This window comes from Drosophila rhopaloa, unplaced genomic scaffold (genome assembly GCF_018152115.1).
Source record: "Drosophila rhopaloa isolate 14029-0021.01 unplaced genomic scaffold, ASM1815211v1 contig_2, whole genome shotgun sequence".
NCBI lineage: Eukaryota > Metazoa > Arthropoda > Insecta > Diptera > Drosophilidae > Drosophila > Drosophila rhopaloa.
The window spans coordinates 10,597,612-10,620,360 of record NW_025335083.1 but is presented as its reverse complement, the minus strand read 5'-3'; the positions used below and the strand labels follow the sequence as shown (position 1 = coordinate 10,620,360).

General features: G+C 37.4%; 1 protein-coding gene and 1 long non-coding RNA gene across 2 annotated transcripts in view; one reads left to right on the top strand and one right to left on the bottom strand.

Moving 5' to 3' along the window:
* Positions 1 to 14,520, top strand: part of LOC123037732 — a 32,386-nt gene extending 17,866 nt beyond the window's left edge. The window contains exon 3 of the long non-coding RNA XR_006417609.1: positions 13,971 to 14,520. This is a non-coding gene — a long non-coding RNA (uncharacterized LOC123037732). The remainder of the gene's footprint in view (positions 1 to 13,970) is intronic.
* A 4,732-nt stretch (positions 14,521 to 19,252) lies between these two features.
* On the bottom strand, positions 19,253 to 19,725 carry LOC108042301. Its single transcript, XM_017120513.1, is given in 3 exon segments — positions 19,253 to 19,318; positions 19,320 to 19,673; positions 19,675 to 19,725. Coding segments are annotated over 3 exon segments (471 nt in total).
* Positions 19,726 to 22,749: the final 3,024 nt, after the last annotated feature.

Sequence of the window (22,749 nt, the reverse complement as noted above, 5' to 3'; positions counted from 1 at the left end):
TAAGTATATAACTTGGGGAAAAAACAGTGGAGCTACGTGATAGGTCGTTATCTATTTAGGTACTTAAAAAATAATTTGGATATAGTTTTCAAGATCACCTACATTTAATCTTTGGACATGTACAAGTATTTGATAAGACTGCCTGAAAATTAATCGGAATATTTATTAATGTTATCATATGCAAGCAAATACATTGCCTATTATTTCTTCAAGCATCAGCTGCCTGAAGTAATAATTTTAAAACATTTATTTAAAGGAAAAGGTTAAATTGAATAAGCTGAGCTTTCTTAAAGTCCATCGCTTATCAAAACACGTATCACGATGTAGTTCTTTTTAGTACCACTGTTCGGGTTTCATCATCAGTAGCAGCTGCAGCATCAAAAAAAGGACGAACCATTTAAGTTTATGTGCCCGAGTGTGTGCCTACGCTCCTCTCGAGCGTGTGTGTGTGTGTGTGTGTGTAAGAGTGTGTGTTAGTTTCATAATGTAACCGGATGTGCCAACACAATGCTCGCACATCCGCTTGCCAGACAACAGGACAACAGCTGTCACACACACATACACAAGTTAAATGCCGCTGCGCTTTTGTTTGCACATCTTGAGGGATCGAAAAGGAGCGGGGGAAGGGACATGGACAGGAGCCGGCCATAAGGATTCCCATTCGCCTTTGTCCTAGGCCATCAGATGACAGCAACGGGCGCATTATTAGAAGCAGCAGAGCATATAATAGGGGCATTTCATAACAAGGAGGCGTGAGTCCACACAAACAAGCCCGAGCTACAGGCTCTGACATAATTATTAACTGCATAGATGTAAGTAAATATGAGGCGACCAAATGGGCAAAGATAACGAGGCCATTGTATGTTTATGCGAGCGAGTGAGTGAGTGCCTCTGAATTAGTGTTGGTGGATGGGAAAACGAAAATGGAAAAGGGAAAAGCGCCCAGAAAGGCGAACGGAAAAGCCCAAACATTTAGCAGACATGTCACGTGCCGTGCTCATCATTTATGTTTTAGTTTTGGGCGCGCCTGACAAAACTTAATTGATTAAAAATAATATTCCAGCTGCTTTTGACTTTGCCAAAGAAAAGCTAGTAGTACATGAAGCGCATTTTAATGAGAATTCATAATTATTGATAAGGGCGAAAAGGAAAACACAGTTGTTTGCCATAGGTTTACTCTTCAGTTACTAGATTTTTCGAAAAGGTCTTCTTATGTTCTTAAAAAATATTTAAATAATAAAGTTTAATATTTGAGAGATATTTGATTATTTAAAATAATTTATAATGCTGGGAACAAACTCTTTGCAGCTAAGTTCATATGGAATTTAAAATAGTACAGTATCCAGAACATTTAGCTTTGTTTCTACAAAAAGCTTGAATATTCTTTTACTATCTTTTCTTGTCATCTCTTGTTTTCCTCAATTTTCTTCGCTTGTCACTTATCGGCTACAATTTTTAATTTACTGCTGAATTTTTTGCCGCTTCCTTGCTGTTGCTAATTATAAACTTTTTTAAGTGGCTTATTGGGACGGCTGCGGTTGCCCGGGGACACGTCGCGTATCCGCAGTGGTGTACAGCCAATGCCGGCGGCAAGTCATCAAGTGCTCTTAAACTTTTTTTCCACTTTCCCAAGATGTTGCCGCTGTGTCCTTTTCGCCAGAGGCTTGGGGAAAATGTATTATTTAAGGCAAGTAGTTTCCGCTTTAAGTATGCACACAGCGGCGTTTATGTGCATTGATAATGAGTAGGCCACCCGTTTTTTATGCTCTTTAAGCTGGCATAAAAGTTTGATTAATGTTTGCCCAGTCGGGGAATTTATACGAACTTAACTCTCCCTTATGCATATGCTTGTTTGGGCCGTCATAAAATGGCATTAAAAGCATAAACACACCAGTCGCTACCAGCGACTTTTAACAGCCAGCTCATAAATATAAAATTATACATAAATGCGCAACGAAAATCACATCACTTTTGGAGGGTGAAAAAGAAAAATGTGAGTTTCCGAAAGTCGACCTTGCATTTTCAGCGGACATAGTTGATGTGATGGATCACGATTCGATTTTTAGTAGACATTAAGCTGGATCGCGTGTCCGCGCCCACCGCATAAAAGCGGAAACATTTCTCACCTTTGCGAAAAGATAGAAAATCGGGGGAAAGTTCAGCACGAAAAGCAAACATGAAGGGAGCATGGACAGGAACATCTGCCAATGGGGGTGCGTCAGAACGAAAATTTATGATGATAGATGGGAAAAAACATAGGGAAATATCTTCAATATGCAACAAGCTGCCAAATTGTTACTGTGTCAGCACAATCTTTGGGATATAAATGTTCCTGGCAGAAGCTCCTTAAACGTGTATCAATAAATGAATTGACTTTGCCATAAAATATTCCATATTCCATCACCCGGAATTGCATCACAAAAATAAATGGTAGCGGGTTGTAAATATTTAATATGCTTTTTGCATGTAGCCCATGATAAAGTGCGTGGCGTTGGGCAGATTAATCATATCCCTGGGGGAATTCAGGACCTGGATCCTAGCCCACCTAGCTGCAGCTGCTCCAGCTCCGGTGCCGAAAAAAAACCCCATTGTTTTCTGTTTTTTTTTGTTTCTGCACATTATCAGCATAAATTCAAATAAAAAACGAGAGTAGCTGCTGTCTGTCGTCTGTGTAGCTAAATAAATGATGTTATAACAGAGCGAGAGAAAAGCAGACTGACAGGACATACAGGTCCTGGGGTCCCCGCCACCCAGTCATATATTTCCCCCCCCCAGCTAACCAGCTTTTTTCGTTTCAACTTTGGCAATTTTTCTTGCGCCCCAAAAGTTGACAACAGGCAAAGCGAAGGACTAAGCCAGGACACGTATTCCAAGGGGCAGCAGCTGTCAGCCGAAGAGCCGGGACAACATGATGGAGCTCATCAACATCACTCGACGGGATATATGCACACCAGTGATGGGGGCCAAACAGCCGATGGTCTTAGGCAAATGGAGCAACAAAATGGCTGCCGAAGGATAAAGACGCGTGCCTGGCCAAAATCCTGAGGCGTGATTGATTAATATTATTCTCGGCTAATCTAACTTAAATGGGCCACAGCACAAGAGCCGGCAAATATTACTTATTCAGCAACATTTCCTCTTTTTCTCCGAATGTGCGTGAGTGCGTCTCGTTGACTACGCTCCATACATAATAAACACGCGGCGTGTTAAGTGCCGGGCACAAAAAAGAGAAAAAAAAAAAAGAAATCCAAAACAAGAAAGGAAAGCTAACTTCGGGCGGAGCCGAAGTTGATATACCCTTGCAGAATACTCTGTTATTATATTCTCCAAAATTATTCATATGATGCATTCTTAATACTCATAAAAAATCCCAATTTCCTAACTTTAAAAACACCAAAGTTATGGCATTTCCAATCGTTCAGTTATATGGCAGCTATAAGATATAGTCGGCCGATCCTTATGAAATTTGGTATGTCGGATTGATTGGCCAAAAATAAAACCCATAGAAAATCCCAACTTCTTAACTTTACAAACACCAAAGTTATGGCACTTCCGATCAATCAGTTATATGGCAGCTATAAGATATAGTCGGCCGATCCTTATGAAATTTGGTATGTCGGATTGATTGGCCAAAAATAAAACCCATAGAAAATCCCAACTTCTTATCTTTAAAAACACCAAAGTTATGGCTTTTCCGATCGTTCAGTTATATGGGAGCTATATGATATAGTCGCCCGATCCGGCTCGTTCCGACTTATATACTACCTGCAATAGAAAGACAACTTTTGGGAAAGTTTCAAGCAGATAGCTTTAAAACTGAGGGACTAGTTTGCGTAGAAACGGACGGACAGACGGACAGACGGACAGACGGACAGACGGACAGACGGACAGACGGACGGACAGACGGACGGACAGACGGACAGACGGACATGGCTAGATCGACTCTCCTGGTGATGCTGATCAAGAATATATATACTTTATAGGGTCGGAAATGTCTCCTTCACTGCGTTGCAAACTTTTGACTGAAATTATAATACCCTCTGCAAGGGTATAAATATATACGAATATTTCAGGGTTTCAGGGTATTTCAGCATTTCATCTCATATTTATATGCAAGAAAGGTAGACAACTGAAATAACCTTGTTATAAGGAAATTTGTTATGCATAAAGCAAGGCTGCCGAAAAAGTAGCTCAAACTTTTCTTTGTCAGCAGAAAAATATAATGCATGTTGGCAGCACTTTATTCTGCCAAAAACGAAATTCTTCTTCCATTGTTTATCATTTTTTCTGAGAATAAAAATTAATTAATCAAATTAAGTTTGTGCAAATGGCCGCTGACAGCGTTTGTCCCGAGGCAGTGAACTCCACTGATTGCTCACTTCAATCAATAAATGAAGCTCGTTATTAATTAATGCAAAAATGATGGCAGAAAGGCCGCAACGGCTGAAGCGAACAACTTTTCTGATGCGAATTGGACAACTGTCAGCAACATGTTGCCGTTGTCCAGCGCTTTTCCCCACCCGGAAAACTACCGATTTTCCGCCTTGAAGGCACGGCATTTGACAGTTGGCTCATTTATTTCTGCAATTTTCCACCTGGCCATCAGCAACAGCAGCAGTTGAGTTGTTGACTTAATTAAAATAATAAATGATTTTCGGTTTCTATTAGGCCTAGGGTCAGTCAAATTAATTAAGCCATAACGGGTACACAATTAATTGAGAAATAAGTTGAGGAATGGTTTTAATATTACAAATACATTTTATGCTATCATAAATACTGACTTGTTAAATGGCCAATTTATATTAACATTGATTGATTATCTTTTTGTTTTTTTTTTGAAGAGACAAACACTGCTCTTTAACATCCAAAACAAAGTAGAATAAAGTACTCAAAATATATTCAAATAAAACATATATTCCTTTCAAGAAACAAAATATTTTAAAGGGTTCTTAAATCTATAAATATAAATGTTTTATCATAAGACCTTCTTGATAAGTTTCGCTCGCAAGTCAATATATTCTTCACTTTATTTACCATAATTAAGATGGCCAAATATTATTTATAAGCACTTGGAGAGCACAATCCCTTCTTTTTGGCCAAGGAAATGGAATTCCTTTTGCAGCACAAGCTGGTTGCCAAGAATTTTTCAATTAACTTTTTGCCCAGCCGCAAAGGGGGGCGTGGTCGTATCTGTCAATGCCAACTTATGATTCGTCTTCTTCGATCCACCCGCCTCTCAACCCCTTTTTGGCCATAATTATTGTTTGCATTCGCCGGATGCGAAGTTTTTCATTAGTGAGAGGCAAACAAAAAGGAGGAAATAGTAATAAAGAAATGAAAAACGCACAAAGTTGAAAATCGCTGTTGAAACGTGGGGCGTTTCTGAGGGGGACGCATTTGCAAACGTGCCGGTGGCATGCTTCATTGGCTTGTGCATTATTTGTGCAACCTGGGTTGCATCGTAAAAAATGCAGGAGCAGCAGCGCCTGCCACTGCAGCTGCTCCCCGCTTCTTTTGGGCGGGAGGGCAAAGGGCAAAAGGGCGCACAAAGGAGAGGATGATGGTGGGGGGTAAAAGTGGGTGTTGCAGGATGGGCGTGCCGACACGGACATGCGAGAACAAGCCACAGTATTTATGGTCCTGTGGCTGCCGGGGACAGCGACGAGTAATGTTCGCCGCCCCCTACCCCCTACCCCCTACCCCCTACCCCCTCCCTACTCTCCTCTTGCTGGGCGTCGTCTGGCCATAAAACACAATCAAGCGTAAAAATACAGGGCGGGCACTTAACCCGGCCAACACCAACAGTTACACCAACACTAAGAGCAACAACGACAGCCACGACACGTCAACGGTTTTTTACCTTTTTATATGCACGGTACTCGAAAAGGTCGCAGGGTATATTACTTGTATATTCCTGAATATATATGAATTCAGCAGAATGAAAAAATGTAAAAGCTTTATAAAAGCAAACCACCTGGAATGCAACTAAATTTTCTATGTTGATTTCTTGGATCCCCAGATAGAGTTTAATTTTTAAGAACTGTGAAACTTCTGCAAAACTTAATGTGAGTAGTAGATTTATTATTTTAATATTATTTTTTAGTTTTTAATTTTTTGAAACTCCAGTGCTGTGTTCATTTTTTATGAACTCACTTGCATTCATGGAATATTATAAATTTGTTTAATTACTTAATCATTTAAATATTTTACAAAATAACTAATTTGTATTTTACGTAATTAAATATGGTTTTTAATTTTACAAGACCTAATAGAACGTTCTCCATTAACGAAAATGATTGTATGTAATACAAGAGATAAATATAAATGTAGGCTGAGCTAGACATTTATTATTGAACATTTTCTGAGCTGTTTGCAGACATTTTATTTAGCCACACATGTAATAAAACAACGAAAGTTAAAAAAAAGAGAATATATAATAAGAAGTATCTCGAGGTTGGTAACTTCAAATAATAAAGTCGTTTTGCCGGTGTTGTATGTGTTGCCGGTTCAGTGGTTGTTGCTTCTTGGTATTTAAATATTTTAAAATGTTTGCTTAGCAGCTCGGCGGCAGAGCTGTTGCTTTTGTCGCTTATTTACTTATGCCCGTGTTGGCATTACGCATTAAACTTGCATGATTTTAATTGCACAGCTTGCGCAGAGCGATGGCAACATCATTTCAGCGTTTCTGCAACGGCTGCATTTAATGTTGCGCATACGCAACGTTGTCTCTGCACATAATGTTTGCGTTTGTAATTGAAAGGGCGGAAAAGATAGTAATGTCCACGGTTCCGCCCCTGCACATATATATTTCAGGCAGTAAATCCATAGTTTCCCCACCCCCATTTTCTGGTTAAATATTATTTTTGCCATTAGCCTCACTGTACATTGCACTCCCCTCCAATCCCGCCCCATTACATCCACGTCCCTTTCATTTGCTGTGCTCATTTTGCCAGTTGTTTATTTATTTGTTTTCTGGGAATGCAGCTGCTGTTGCTGACTTTGTTGTTTTTGCGGTGCAGTTTCTTCTTTCATGAAATGAAAAGCTAAACAGCAAAACGCATTGTCTGGCACGTAATGATCGGAATCGTGGAGATGAGGATGTTGTAGTTAAAGCCTTTATGGAACAATAAACTCTTAGTTAAGTGAGGTGCAACACAGGATTTTTATGGGAGAATTTTGTTAACTTTATAACGTACTAACATCTATTTTTTATTTCTTAAGATGATTTTTATGATGTTCATATCTTAGGATCCTTAATTCTCCATATTACTAATATCTATTTTTATAGTATTTTTACATAGTTTCTTAACGAGTTGGGTTATAGCTGGAAATAAATTTACCTCATATTTTTAAAAAATAACTTACAAATTTATATACAACAAAAATATATTTCTGTTAACCAATATACAGTTTGTTAATTGATAAACATTGACCTTGTTTTATAATTTGAATAATCCAGCTAATGACTAAATTATACGCGCTCAAAAAACATAGTTAAAATAAATTGGTATAAATGGTCGGAAATAATCAACATTTTCTAATACGATTTGGCATTTTCCATTTGTTCAACCACTCCAAAACACACTTAATTATGCGTATAATTTAATAGACAATTTTTCTCGCATCGACCGTTTCCAAAACATTAGTTAGCAAAATGCACTCAACATTTGCTGTTTATTTAAAAAGTCATTCAATAATATATATTTTTATTTTCGTGACAAGTACACGCGTACACTTGAAGCTCTGAAAATTCCCAAACATTTAATTTAATGAAATAACAAACAAGATGCACTAACAGCGTCGAAACAACAAACAAATAAATGGAAGAAAATATAGAAAGTGGCGAGGAGCGCGCTAATGGCAACTTTAATGCTTAGAGGGTTATATATATATATACATATACTTTTGGGGAAGGGCGATCTCTGGGCATAAGGATGCGCATAATGTGCAAAGTTTGCGACGCAAACTAATTTCAAAGTAATTACGTAGCACAAAAGTGTTGATATTAGACTGCAGGCAAAAGGGGGAAGAGCCAGCTGCAAAAACAACATGACAAAATGTCGTCAGCAGACAACAAAAAAAAACCCGAAAAAATAACTTGCCAGCCAAACAGCTGCACAAATGCGATGAGTTTACACCAACATCGGCCACTCCCCCTTGAAATCCCCGCCCCTGTAAACAAGCCACGAATGCGCCACGTCAGCGCAGCATCATCAAGTCCCTTTACCGACTTTCTGGCGCTTTTAACAAGCCCCGAAAAAAATGCAATAAAATAAGGGAAAACTTCTTAGGCGGGAAACGCTGTCAAAGCTTTTGACTTTAATACGCGGTCTGGGAGAAATTATACTCGCTATCTGGCTTCATTGAAAGTCCCCGGGCGATATCCTAAGTAGCTTCATTTTCCCCCCGCCAAACAGTTTTCTATTTATTTCTGTAATATTTTACAATTTCATAAAGTAAACGAAAAATGGCGAAATATGAACCCAGTTTGGGGAGTAAGAAAATTGTAGGTGTGGGATTTACATTTAAAAAAAATTAGATGGCTATTTCCATCAGGGTTTTACTGAATAGTTGCCATTATAAAAATATTTTTAAATTTAATTTTTGTTATCAAATCACAAATATATAATTGTTAAACATTTTTAGACTCTTTAGACTTTTATTTTAATATTAATTTAAGTTCCATTTAATGTTATATAAGGCTATTTTATTTACTGTATCACTAGGAATTTAAAAAATCCAAATTTGTTATTTTGTTTTTTAAATGTAAAGCACACTAAAATTATTTCTGAGTGTCTATGAAGCTGGAGGCAATGTAGGAAACTGGAGGACTACTCCCAAAGGCGCTAACAGGAAGGCAAAACTCAGTAGCGAAACACACAGATACACACACACACACTCAAAATACTTTCGGCGGAAACGGAAGCTGGCAAAACAAGAAACGCCGAACGGCAAAGCCGGCAAAAACAAAGGCAAAAGCAGAAGAGCTGCAGCTGCAAAACAAAAGCAGAAACTCGAGCAACGTTCACACAAAGCGGGTAAAAACAACAATAAATGCGGCAACAGAAGCTACAGGACAGAACATACAAAGGCAGTCAGGGGAAACACACTCATAGACACACTAAGTACGTACACACATGTCGAGGCATAATGCAGTCTGACTCTTTATCTATTATTAGTTTTTTCTAAAAATAAATGTACCTTACGAAAGCCCGTTTAATTAGTGTAAAAACATGTGGGAAATTTGCTATTTATGTATAAGAACAGTGCCATAATACAAACTGACTATTTATATATTATTAGTTTTTACGAAAGACCGTTTAATTAGTCTGAAAAACTCAGGTATATTTGCTTTTTATTCAAATTCATTGTTTTATACAAATTATTACTGGTAGTTTTTCTCTACAAATACTTGTAGGTATTCTACGAAAGACTGTTTACTCAAGAACGTGTTATTTGTAAAAGATAAGATCGAAATAAAAATATTAAAATTATGAACTAAATATTTATAAATTTTATAGTAAAAAAGTAGTAAGCACAAATGATTTTAAAGTTTTTTGAGACTGCATAAATTCTATCTTCATTGATTTATTATCGCACTTAGTCGCTGACTTCGGACATTATTTTCAATACCGTAGCTAATTTAAAATTAAATTTATAATACATTACAAGTCAGGTTAAGGTTAATTGCGAAAACCTTTTAAAAAGTACTTTCCACCAAATATCATTGCAATCATTTTAAGCTCTGAGTAATTGTGTAAGTTTTATCTTTCGCAAATTATTACCGCACTCAGTGTCCAGCCCGAGAACACATTCCGATTATTTAGGATTCTCCCCAGTTTGGCATTTGAGCCCTGAACTTTCCAAATGGGGCCACTATAGTGGAAGCATCTCGGCCATTCTGGGCACGTTCATAAACAGCCATTTTATGTCCTGAAGGGACAGCTGTTGCCGCTCGCCCGACCATAATGAAAATATTTACAAGATGGAAACTTGTTTCGGCTATGTGTGCAGGACATAAAATTAGCATTTTTATGCAGGCCGGCACACAATTAGAAACAGTTGCACCACAGTGTCTTTGACCCTGCTCAGGATCTCTCCCTTTTCCACTGGTTTATATTGTAAAATGGCCAACGTAAAGTGAACTTTAATGGCGCCCAGGTAGGTTTGTTAGCTCACATTTACATGGACATTAAATGGCTCCAGGACCAGACATGTCCTGCCGCTGATGCTGCTCCTTGTCGATTTGTTTTTGGTCATTACTTGCCCAAAAAGGGGGCAAAAAAAAAAATAATAAAAGGCGAACAGGAAGGCCAGTTGAAGTCGAGTCCCTCCAGTTTTTAATGGCTTCGACTGCGAACACTTGGAGTGTCGTTAAGGGGGGCGATTAAATCCAGAACGGGGCGTGGCCGGCCACGGATGCTGGGTTACTGCCTTTTGTCTGACTGACCATTGGCTGCAATTAAACCCACACCAGGATACACATCCTCCTGCATCGAACTGCCCGAACCAGCCACCGCCCAGCTGGTGTGTTAATTGAGGTAAATTACGCCATTTTTATACCCGCTTTTCATTGCCTCTTTTTTCTGGCCCCGCCTCAAATAGGTTTATTGGGAAATTTATTTGTTTAATTGCATTATTTTTTGTTCCCTCGCTGCTGGAGTAAAACAAAAAAAAAAAAATGTATGCCATAAAATTGTTTTTATGGCGCACTGGCATAAGCTGGAAATTTATCGCTCTTGTTTGGCAAACAGAGCGGACCTTAACGAAGAGCTTAATGAAATTTGAGAAATTTTTATTTTTCTGAAAAGAGAATGCCGTGAAAATTATTTTCCACAATTAAATTGGCATGTTTGGCAAGCTGTTAGCACCAGTAAAATTTTCTAAAATTTCATTTCATATTCCAAACAAAAATCCTATTAGAGTTTCGCTTTACCAATATGCATTATTAGCTCAAATATCAGTTGATGGACACACCTGTTATTCAGTTTTCATTTAACTATCAATTTAAATAATGGGAAAAATTATATAGTTTTTAAATATTGATTAATTCAATTGAGTCTGCAAAATATCTCTTGACAAGATTATTTGATGTTTTAAATAATAGTATTATTTCAATGGAACTAATCCATTTTAATGTTAGAAATATGCTGGCAGGAATGTCATATTTGTGGATAAACCACTCTTTAAATCTTAAAGAAAAATATAAGGGTCAGCATTCACAAGGTTTTCTCTCCAACATATATTTTGCATACGAATAAATGAACTTCAAAATAAGAAATAGTCCCAATTCAGTTAGGCATAAGCCAACTCCTCAGAATTTATCTCCTCGTTGCACTAGATATTTCCTCTTAAAAACTAGTTAAAATCCAGGTAATCTCTGCCACAGCTTAGCTCTCGTTTGGCCAGATTTTCGTTTGGGAAAAACCAATCAGATGGAGAGCATCAAAGCCCCCGAAAGACAGCCAACAATTGGATAGGCAGCTGTCTCAAGCATTTAAGCCTAATTTGAGGGCGGGCTGGGTGCTCAAAGGAGGCCAGGCAGGTCCTGGCAATTACAGTTAAGGCAATTTTCGCAACGTGTCGCTGGCTGGCTCCCATTTTTACCCCACTCTAATCACCAACCAACTGCAATCGGCTTTTGTGCTGCCTTTGGCCTTTTTTCCAGCCTGCGCAGCATCCTGTTGATGTCCTCGTTAGTTGCGACTTAGAACGAGCCACAATACAATCAAATCGGCACACACACGGCTGCCATAAAAACGAATGCCCTAGCAAAAAAAAAATAGAAAATACGAAAATATAAAAAGAGGTACTAAACGAAAAAGGAGGCCAACCAAATGCCATTTACATTTAAAGCGTACTTTTAAAACGACCGCCCTAAGAAGCTTTTGTCTTTTGGCGTGGCGGCCCAAAAAATAAACTGCAAACTTTTCGCATCGCAAAAACTTTGTCAATTTAATTAAAGCGAAGCGACTTAGTGGATCGGCCCAAGGCGCGACACCTTTCAGCCTGAACTTTGGTGTCCTTTATGGCCGGCAAATACCAGCGAACAATGTTGCAGGCGGTCAGGAAAAGGGAGTGGTAATAATAGGGGCGGGAGGGGGCCTCCCGGGAAAATGGGGGAAAAGGATGGAGGACATGCAACTGGTTGCACTCTTGCACTTGCATCCGGCGACATTTTATGGACCATTCAAAAGCGCTACAAAAATGAATCACAAGCGATAACAGTTAAGGCGAAAACTTGCAGTTTCCTTGATTACAGACAAGTTGCTTTTTCCCCAGGGCGAACTTTGTGGGCGGAGACGATTACTCATCCACATAGCAAGCAGATTGATAGAGGTGGCATGGAAAATGTGGAAGGGAACGTGCTATTGAATACCCTTTTTTGGATTTTTTAATGTATTTCAAAATATTATATTATTAAATTCCATTTTTTTACAACTCGCTAGCTAATTAAAACCATTGTGTTTTTGAAATATTATATTAGCAACCATAACCTCGAGTTAGAAAAGAAAATAAATTTCGATTTAGGTATGAACAGTTTAATAATCCGCATTGTTTATTTCGTAGTTTTAAATATTTATTTAAAACGATGTATTTTTGAAATGTTATTCAATCAGCTATAACCCCGTTCTTGGTTTGCAAATAAACTTTCATTTAAGTTGTCGAAATTATATGTTTATTCTTCATGTTTACTTTATTTTAATGCTCTTCACAAAGAGTACAACAATTCACGAGGCAACACAAAGGGATACGCACATATATAGGATTTAAATCTTAACTGTCATTAGTGCCAACGCAAAACTGTCAGCCAGAGCACTCGGAAATGTTTAAGTGCACTTGAGTGGATTTTAATGGACTCAACTGGGAGGCATTCGAAATGGGGGCGTGGCAGGGCGCAGGAATAGCAACACTCTAAACTCTTGTGACTCTAATCAAGTCTTTTGTCTCCGTTTAAGAGCGTAATGAGGAACAGGAAGCTCAACCACTCCATCTGTTCCTCAATCATGTTTTCGACTTGAAACTCTACACAGAAAGAAAATGCCATAAATATTTATTCTATTTTTTTTATATTTTGTAGGAAATAAATTCGATTTATACACATCTTCATAAGATATTTTTATGGCTCATTGTTGTGGTAATAACAATACTTCCAATTTTTGTACAAATGCATATTTTTCATTGCTCTTTTGCTAATTTAAAGATGGGGAATACATGTATTGGTTTTCTTTCTGTGTATATATACACTGGCCCTAAGCCATGCTTAAATTAAATGCAGAGCAGAGCAATGTGTATAGTGCCCGCCTATTTCATGGACCATTTAATAACCAAAACATTTGCTAATTAGGCACCGAGTGGCCGCCATCAGCAATTGAAGCGCCGATGCGTGACTTAACCAGTGAGTTTCTCTCCGCACCATTATGCGAATCCTATGCAAATAAACGGCGACTCAAGAGCTATGAAGGCGAAAGGGGGGAAAAGCCGGGGAAAAGCCGGGGAAAAGCCTGGGAAAAGTGGGAGTAACAATGAATGGAAAACTTGTAAATAGGCCAGGATTTCTTGTTACAAATGCTCCATTCAACAACAAACTGAACTCGAGTCGACTCGCACTTCTATGGCCTACTTCATTAATATTTATACAAAGCGAGAGAAGTTTCCGAGTACCCGGGTAAATGGTTTTTGCCTTTGAATCCGTAATGCTCGAATTGAGGCGGGGGATTTGGGGAGGTTTTTCAGTTAACTTTTGGAATCGTTCTCGCCGTAATTGAACTATAAATGCGCCGAATCGCACATTTATTTGCTTGTTTATTTGGTTATTATACGACTGTGCTCACAAAAAACAGGCAAATAAAATGCTGAATTCTAAATCAAATAAATAAATCAACTACAAGTTAAGCCCGTATTTACGTTGCATTTAAATGTGGAAACTGATTTTCATTATTGTATTTCCACTCTTCATCTATTTGCAGAATCGTTTTAACGTTGCGGTCGAATGAATCTACATCGAATTTTCAATTTTCAGGGTAAGTTGACAATAAACAACCACAAAATATCAATTGCAGAAAATCGCTTTTTGTGCTGCTTAGCCCACAAAATACAAAAGGCATTGAGAAACTCTTTCAACTCGGCTGCACTTTCCTCCGGGCTGAAATTGATATTTTCGCCAATGGAAATGGAAATGTAATTAACGCCAGCTTATATGTATATTTTCCTTTTGCTTTTCTGCCTTCTGCAGTTTGTAGTTCGCAGTTGCAGTTCCTCGGGTCGTGTCATTGAAATAAACAAACTTGCGAGTCAGCCAAGCAGAAAATTAAATTGCAAATTCGACAGGTATTAGAAGTGGTGGCAAATTTGGGGAAAGGTAGGCAGGAAACGCTTTGACAGAATCAATCAAGCAAAATTAATATTCTAAGTGCTCTCACTTACATGTTTATTATATTTTTTAAGAAAACAATGATTAATAGAAGGCATTTAATAAATATCCATAGGCTAATATGATTGTGTTATCGTAATTATATATGCATTAGGTCAACTTAAATTTAAAATAATTTTAAAGCCTTTCCACACTCTGGCCTTTTTTCTGCTTTAAATCTTTTTCATTTGGACCACAATGTCTTACATCCAAGAGCAGCATTTTTGCTGCAGAGTTATGTAGTTATGTGTATATCCTGGCTGGAAGAAAGGACTTTCAATCAGAGGACACTCTCTTTGAACTCCTACCGCCTGTGTTTCTCCGCCAAAAATGAAGTTAAAGCACTTTTTATAGGGCCAACGTGAGGTTGTTTTTGTTGATGTTTTTCGCGTCGTGGCTGTTATCCTTTGGATGTTTGCCTCCGGTTTGTTGATGCAGCTATCCTTTCGCCGTTCCTCAGGTTGTTTTATTTGCCGTACATCTTTGTTGACTGAGTGCAAGAGTGTAACTAACGCGAACGTTGTCCACGCAAGGAATTTAATTTGGCTGCAAATTGTCGTCAGGAAACATTGTTAGCCCGGGAAATTTGTTTACATTTTAAGCAGTTCTAAATTAATTTGTCACTTTTGGGGAGTATTTTAAAGGGTACACTTCGGGCTGAAAAATGTACTCTCGGAATACAGATTTACTGCATTCATTTAGGAAAGACTTGTGCTGTAAAATATGAACAATAGTTGAAAGCCTGCATATGCCAAACAGAATCTTTCTTTTCAATACGCATGGCCAAGCTTGACTTTTTTCCATGGATGTTTGCTCAAGGATTATCCCTTGCCATCTTCGTGCTCGTGTGACCGTAAAAAGGACATTCACATCTGCATATATGCATGAGAAATTTGCTTAAAACTTTTGCTACTAACCATAGAAAAAAAAACAAGTAACGAAGCAAATAAGAGACCATCAGATTATATACAAAATAGGAGCTCACAGGCAGCTGGCCTTAATTGTATTAGAAAACGCACTAAAATGCAGTATGCAAATAGCAATATTTTACAAGTTTGCAAGGAAGCTTTGGCAGTTACAATTTCGGGCTGATCCTTTGACTTGCAGACATCCTCAGGAAAAAGTGGTCATGCATATTGCATAATAAACAAGCCAGCACACATGCATTTATTTATTTCAATGCCTAAACAAAAACCAGATTTTTCACAAAACCAAAAACCGAAAACAGCAAATACTGAATAAGCCAGAATGAATGACGCACTGGCTCAAGTAAAAGATACATCGACCAGAGAGATACAGGATACAACTGACATTGGCGTATGCTTAGATTTCCTGTAACTCGTCCTTTGGTATTTGCATACAAAGCATTTGACTTTTGTTCTAAATGACAAATAAAATAAACGATATACACATGTATGGCCATCTGGTCAGTAGTCTGTGGGTTTGATTGGCCTGTTTTATCCGACGGATACAGATACATATACAGATTCAGATACAGATACAGATACAGTTACTGGAGAACTGAGTTCTCTACGTGACTGCGACACGACCAATTAGTGTTGTCCTGTCCGAAGACCGCCTGCAAGGCATTTTCCAGGCATCCAGCAAATTAAAGACTTAAAGCCCATGCAAATCCCCTCTTCACAGAGGCCGTCTGTAATTCAAGGCAGGCATTGAATTCAACACCTTTTATGAAGAGCTCAGCGCATGCACATGCATACAAAATCCAAAAGAAGGACGGAGCAGAAGGAGTTGTGCCATTGTGGTTGTGTGCTTGTTATTTGATGACTATTTTAAGGACACTTTGCCGGCGTCGTTTTGCCCAAGTGCCAGTGCACAAAGTGCTAAAAAAAGACCTCAAATGATGCTCGCACATAGAGAATAAAATGATAACCAGAGTGGAGTAAGCTGAGTACGCAAATTTGATGAAAGACCAAGGAAAATATACCAAAAAAAAGTAGACAAGATGAAGAGTCATTAGACTGAAATACACTTCAGGCAAATTCAGGAAAAAAGATTAAAGTTTAATATTCATTCAATTACTCTTATTTTAAGATGCTTGTTGAATTTTGAGCTTTAATTGAATTTAATTTATGAAATGTATTTAAAATATATGTTAAAAACTTTATATTATTATTTTTTATTTTTTAAATTACTATTAAATCTCAACATTTTATTTTAATTGTTTTTGGAGTTTAATTTATAATCAACAAACTTCTGACAGATTTTAAGACCCGGTAAATTCCCCAACTCTGTTTCAATCAAAGTCCGAAAACCCTTAGTCAGAGTACGGCAAATGAAATTTGCCGAGCAGAAGTCTCCAATGACAGCGGCAGACTTCAAAGTGAATGAAAATCGTAAGAAAAACTGATGGGGAAAACCGAACTTCACAAAATGAAGGAAAAGAGAGGGGAGGCTAAAAAGTAAACAACCATTATGCACTCCACATAAACGTTGGGGTTCGGGGAAGTACGATGCTATCGAGAGGGTAAATGGCAGTTGGGCAGCATAAACACATTTTACGGGCCCACTCCCTTCTCCACACACACACACACACACAGCGAGAAAAATAAACAATTTCAAAAGATATGCAGAAAAAAATGGAAGAAACAGCGTTGGAAATATCTGAATATATCAGCAGGGACCAAGGGGAAAAGGACAACCGCAGGAGGTAAGCGGAAAATGCAAAACAAACAGAAATTTTCAGATGGTGGAAAAAAAGGAAAACGAAGGCGACGAGACACTTTGCCACCAACGCAAATAAACCCCGAAAAGTGGGCGGGGAAAAATGGGAAGTGGACTTCAGGAGCAGTGTTGGCCAAGTAGAGAATTACAAATACCCATAAGTAAATGATTTTTAAATAGTTTAACTTATCGTAAATAAAAACATTTACAAGTAATATTGGAAAATGGGCTTACATTCAAAATAAATTATTTAATTTATTTTTTAAATAATTAGAAGTAAAACTAAAACAATTATTTCGAAAAAGAAAAAAAAAAGTTAATTACTAACAAATATATAAAAAAATTTTGCAACCGGAACAACTATTCAAAAAACGTATATTTATTAAAATTTTAATTATTTTAATAACTTTTGGCATGTACAAAAATATTTACTAAGTCCAAATTTTAGCCTTCAGAAATGGCAAATTTTCCAAATGCTCAGCACTGTCCAGGAAAATACAGGAGAGAAAAGTAGGAAAAGACCGGAAACTGGGGGCGACAAGCAGAAATGGCGACATCGTTGGCCACTCAGCAGCGCTTGACACTTGAAGCAAATGACAATGTGGCCGGCAAGGACAGCGTAAGGACAACGCTAAAGAGCACAACAAGGACAAAAAAAAACAAAAAAGAAAAGAAGAAAAACACACATAAATATTTCAATTTCTGTTCGAAAAATTTCACTTATGCATATATGTATGCCATTTATGTGCGTAAAGTAAAGATGAAATATTGAGCGGGCATAAAATTAAATCCACACTCAAACATACAAAGAGGAAGGATGTCGAAGTGGACCAGTTGGCATAACAAACTGCTGATAAAACGAAAAGGTCGCACGCGAATGGGGAAGGCATTAAAAACAAGAGAAAAGAAGGGAAAACATCTGGGGGCCGAAACAGTCATAAATAAATGGAAACTCAGTTCCAGCAATTTTCCCGAAATTGTGGAAATATATGTTATGTTTTTGGTTTCGGTTCAGTTCGGCATGGTGCCAATTTTACATAACTGCGGTTCCCTGAATACATCTACTATTAACAGTGTCCTTGTCACACTTCAAACTGAAAATCACTTAAAAGCTCATATATTTCAAAATAATTTTAAATTTCTCTAGATTACAAATTTTAATTTAAATAAAAAGGCAGCATTATTTAAAAAAAGGTGTAGCAAACATTTTAACCTGCAGACAGTTTTTCTTTGTAATCTGGCTTTTACCTTGTTTATATCTCGTTTATAACTGGTCAGCTATTTGCCTTATCTTCTTAAAGGAAATCCCATTTGCAAGTTCTCCGCCCCTCGTTAAAGCCACGCCCACCCATATGCCATGCAATTGGCGGTGCAACTCCTCTGTCAATCAAGTGACACAGCACACCAGCCATTTGCAAATTTCTTTCTTTTGTTATTCAGCTGCTGAGAAAAGGAAACCCTTCGGTAAAAACTACTTATCAACGAAGGCGCTATAGTAGCTATATCCCCCTTTAGCATATACATATATGTAGGGAAATCCCTGGAGGGATTGGCAAAGAGACATTTGCATGTGTATTTGGTTGTTGGGTGGTTGGGGTTTATTTTTGTTGTAACATTGACATTTACGCAACATGTCCCTGTTGCATGTTTGCAATTTGCATTCGCAAATAGTTGCCAAAACGAACATCAAATGCGGCTTGACAGAGAGGAAGGATCACAAGAGGAGCGCAAAATGTGTATAGAGGAGTGCTTTAACACTATAAAAAATATGGTCTTAAAGTCTAGACAAAGATCGCAAAAATATGAATTTAAAAAACCTTTTTGTAATCCACCTCGGAATTTAATTTAGAGCGACAGGAACCAACATTCTTTACATAATACTTCTGAAAACAAATATATTTTAATTATTTTATACATTTAAATTCCCTAAAAAAATAAATGACAAAATTGAATATTTTCTTCGTCTCTTATAATTTACAAATATATACTATACTATATATTTATTATTTTATTAAAGTTTCTAATCAATAGTTTCCATTTTAAGATTTTACAAACAAATATTTACAGGCCATAAACTTTAATATGATTTTTCCAACTACTGAGAGACTGAGATTTTTCATTTTTTTGCGAATTTCTTTTTTGACTGTACTGCTATCATTTTGACTTTTCCGAACGAAAGTTTGTAAATATGCATGCAAATTTGGCCCGCTCTTGCTTTTTTTGTTTTCAATTTCGGCTGCCTAGAGTAAGCATTTGTGTGGGTGGCATGGGAGGTGATTTTGCCCACAGTTTTAGTTACAGTTTTAGGTTTCGGTTTCATGTTTGCCATGTTGCGGCAGCTCGTGTTGCCTGGTTCTGTTGTTTGCCTCTTGGCATGCATTTTGATAGTTTCAGCTGCCGTTTTCCCCCACCCAAACTTTGGCATTTTCATAAATGCAGATACAATATGCGAGTGTAGCTCTTTGTATCTCAGCTGGTGTGTGGATGTGCTATGAATTGGAATATTGGCCATATTGATAACCACACAACGACAGCAACTAACTGGTCTAGCTGGGGATAACATCAATATTCTATTCCTGGCCAGGAGCATTTTTCATTTGAATCCCATCTCGAGCGTTAATTTGCATTCTCAAAATGCCACAAGGCTGTTACTCTATTCTTGTTGTTTTTTCTTTTTTTTTTTGGGGGTATTAGCATATTGAAATTTGATCTGTGTGTCAGTTGGTTTGCTCGTCAATTAAAGCATACATTTCCCAAGACCATTTGCCATTTTTCAGCTGGGATTTCAGGGTGATTTGGCTTTGAATATCATTAGAAATTCGTTAGGATTATAATTTGAAATTGGAGAGATGAAGTAGGAATAGATGAAAGCAATTAACTCGAAACTGTGGGAACACTTTACTGGAAAATATGTCTTTCGTTTTAGTTTATTGAGTTCAAGAAGTATAAAATGCTATTTTTTCAATTTCAACTGCAATATGTGAGGTAAATACAATATTTAAAATATTAAAGCAGCTCATAAGCCCTTTAAAGTGATAGTTTAAGAGACTGTACTTTAAATAAATCAGTAAACAAGTTTTTTTACAACTGAATCAAAGAACTATTTAGTTGAATTATAAATATATTTTACGGTATCTAAAGCAGTCAGCTTAAAATGAAAGCTATTTATATATTTTCCATGAAACGCTTATCCTAAAATGTATTTCCTCTAGGGAAATATTATTCTTCACTTAGAATTGATAGACCAGTTTTCCCAGAAACTTTGTGGTTAAGAAACACTTCAGCTAAGTGAGCTGAAGCAAAATTATTGCAAAGTTTTCTATAAATAAATTTAAGCTTTTCATTTCTGGGAAAAAGTGTTCTCCGAAAATCTTCCAGCAATTAAAAAACTGTTGGTTTCATTCTGGCAAATCACTTAAAATTATTAACAAACTTTGCCTCCTGCAGGCCAGGCCTAAAAGCCAGCCAAATAAAGTTAGCCGGGTTCAATCTGCTGGCATGACCAACCAGAAAGGAAACTTCAAGGAAATCCCACACACTCACTCGCCCAGATAAGAAAATCAGGGGATGGGATTACCGGCGGGTGGGTAAGTGCAAATCAGAAAAAAGTGCGTCAAGTTTTTCCCCAAGTCTTTTTCCTTTCCTTTGCTGACTTAACAACATACAAATGATGAAAATGAATGACTACATCCTTGGAGCAGTGAATGAATGAATGAGTGAGTACATGAATAAATGCATGAACTGATGTTTGCATGTGGAACGCGATGCTGAAAGCAGCTTACTCACGTTTGTGTAATCAGTGTGAAACCAGCGCAGGCCAAAGAAAAGGGAAAAAGAAAAACTCAATGCAAAGAAAAATTCAAAGAAAAATGCAAATGATTCTTACGAATGTTACACACCCTTTAGAAAAATTAAACATATATTAAACATATTAAACATGCTAAGTAATTTATTTACTTATAAAAGTAATAATTACGTAAACTGAATTTATACCTCTTAAAATGAACTGTAACCATAATAAAATGGTAAATTACAATGAAGATTTTGTGTCAATTTAAATCTTAACTTACAATTGAGAAATAAGCCCTTAATTTTGGCAATGGGTTCGATCTTACATTTTCTACTTAATAAAATAATACACCCACGGATTCTCCGATTAAATGGTATTAAAGGAAGAAGAATCCTTGCCCCAAGTTCAATATACACGATGACATGAGCCACTCCATCCAGGACTTTTCCTCCTTTTCCTTCTCCCTCCTTTTACACAGGATTGAGTGACACGTCGCCGTTTTGGGTGATGAAAATTCCATGTGACAATCGCTGTAAGCTATATGCGGAGGCGGGCTGAGCTTAGGGCGTGGCCAAGGCAAATACCTTTATTGTATGTCAACGTGTCAAAGCCAAAAGCGCCAAAGTCAATTCGACTTGTGGTTGTCGCCCCTTGTCGTTGACAATTTTCCAACATGCTTTTTCTTTTCCATTTCCCCATTTTCCACGCGCGCAACAAAATCTCCCGGTTGTCTTAAATTGGCTTAGCTTTTGGCCACAATGTTAGGACCTGGCTTTAAGGCTTTTGCTCAAAATGCACTCGCAATGACTCAACAATGGGTCGGCAGTCCATAAAGCCACACGCACCCATTAAAACTACTTAACGAGCAATTAAAATCGAGCCAGTAAAGCGCAAAAAAGCAAAATTGAACAAAAACGGAAAAATGCAAGTCAATTGCATTTATCAAATGCTGCCAATTAGAGCAGGCGAACGAACAAAAGAATTTACTTGGGAAAAAGAAGGGAAAGCAGCTGCAAAACAAAAGCCACGTCAGGGCACTAAAAATTTATGACAGCAACTAAGTTCCTAAAATATAAACGAGATCTGAATTGGTAATTAAAATCAAATTGAAAATAAATTGGAAATTTCTCAATGTAGTGTTAAGTTTTGAAGCTAAGTTAAATGTCTTTTTCCAAAACATTACGTTTTCAATACCTTGTGAGAATTTATCAGACTTTTTTGGTTCTAACGAGAGGCCATGTTTTAGTTATTATTTGTCGGTCAGTAAAACGAAAATGACAAGAAGTAGTTCGCCCACTTTTCTATTTCAGAAATAGTTCTGTGAATTTCTTTCCTATTCGAGTGATAACATATCAAGTAAAGATTTGTCTTTCGTATAATTATCGTCTCATTAAAAAAAAACGAATTGTGTTACCAACCACTTTAAATTCATGTTAGCTTTCTGTGACAGATTACAAACTAGAACTACAAACTAGAACTAGCACATTAAAAAATCGACAAAAATTTGACACCTTAAAAAATATTTTTTTTTAATTAAATAGGAAAATTTAATTACTCCTCTAAAGAGTATTTAAAATTCCAGCTTTGAAATAAACTGAAAAATATCTCCACTTTCTGTGGTTTTTGCTTTGGCGCCAATGATGTCGAAAGTTGATTGCGCTTTAATGGCCAAGGCGGCGTTGCACAAAGTTTTGGCCATCCATCCATCCCCTCGCCGAATTTTCTCCCCTCGAGATATGCATTGGGAAAAGGAACATTTCTAATTATTTAATGGCTGCACCGCATGCAGTTTTGTTATGCAAATGACCCCCATGGCCTGCCAAATATTTACGACTTGGGGCGTGTTTGGTTGCAGTATATT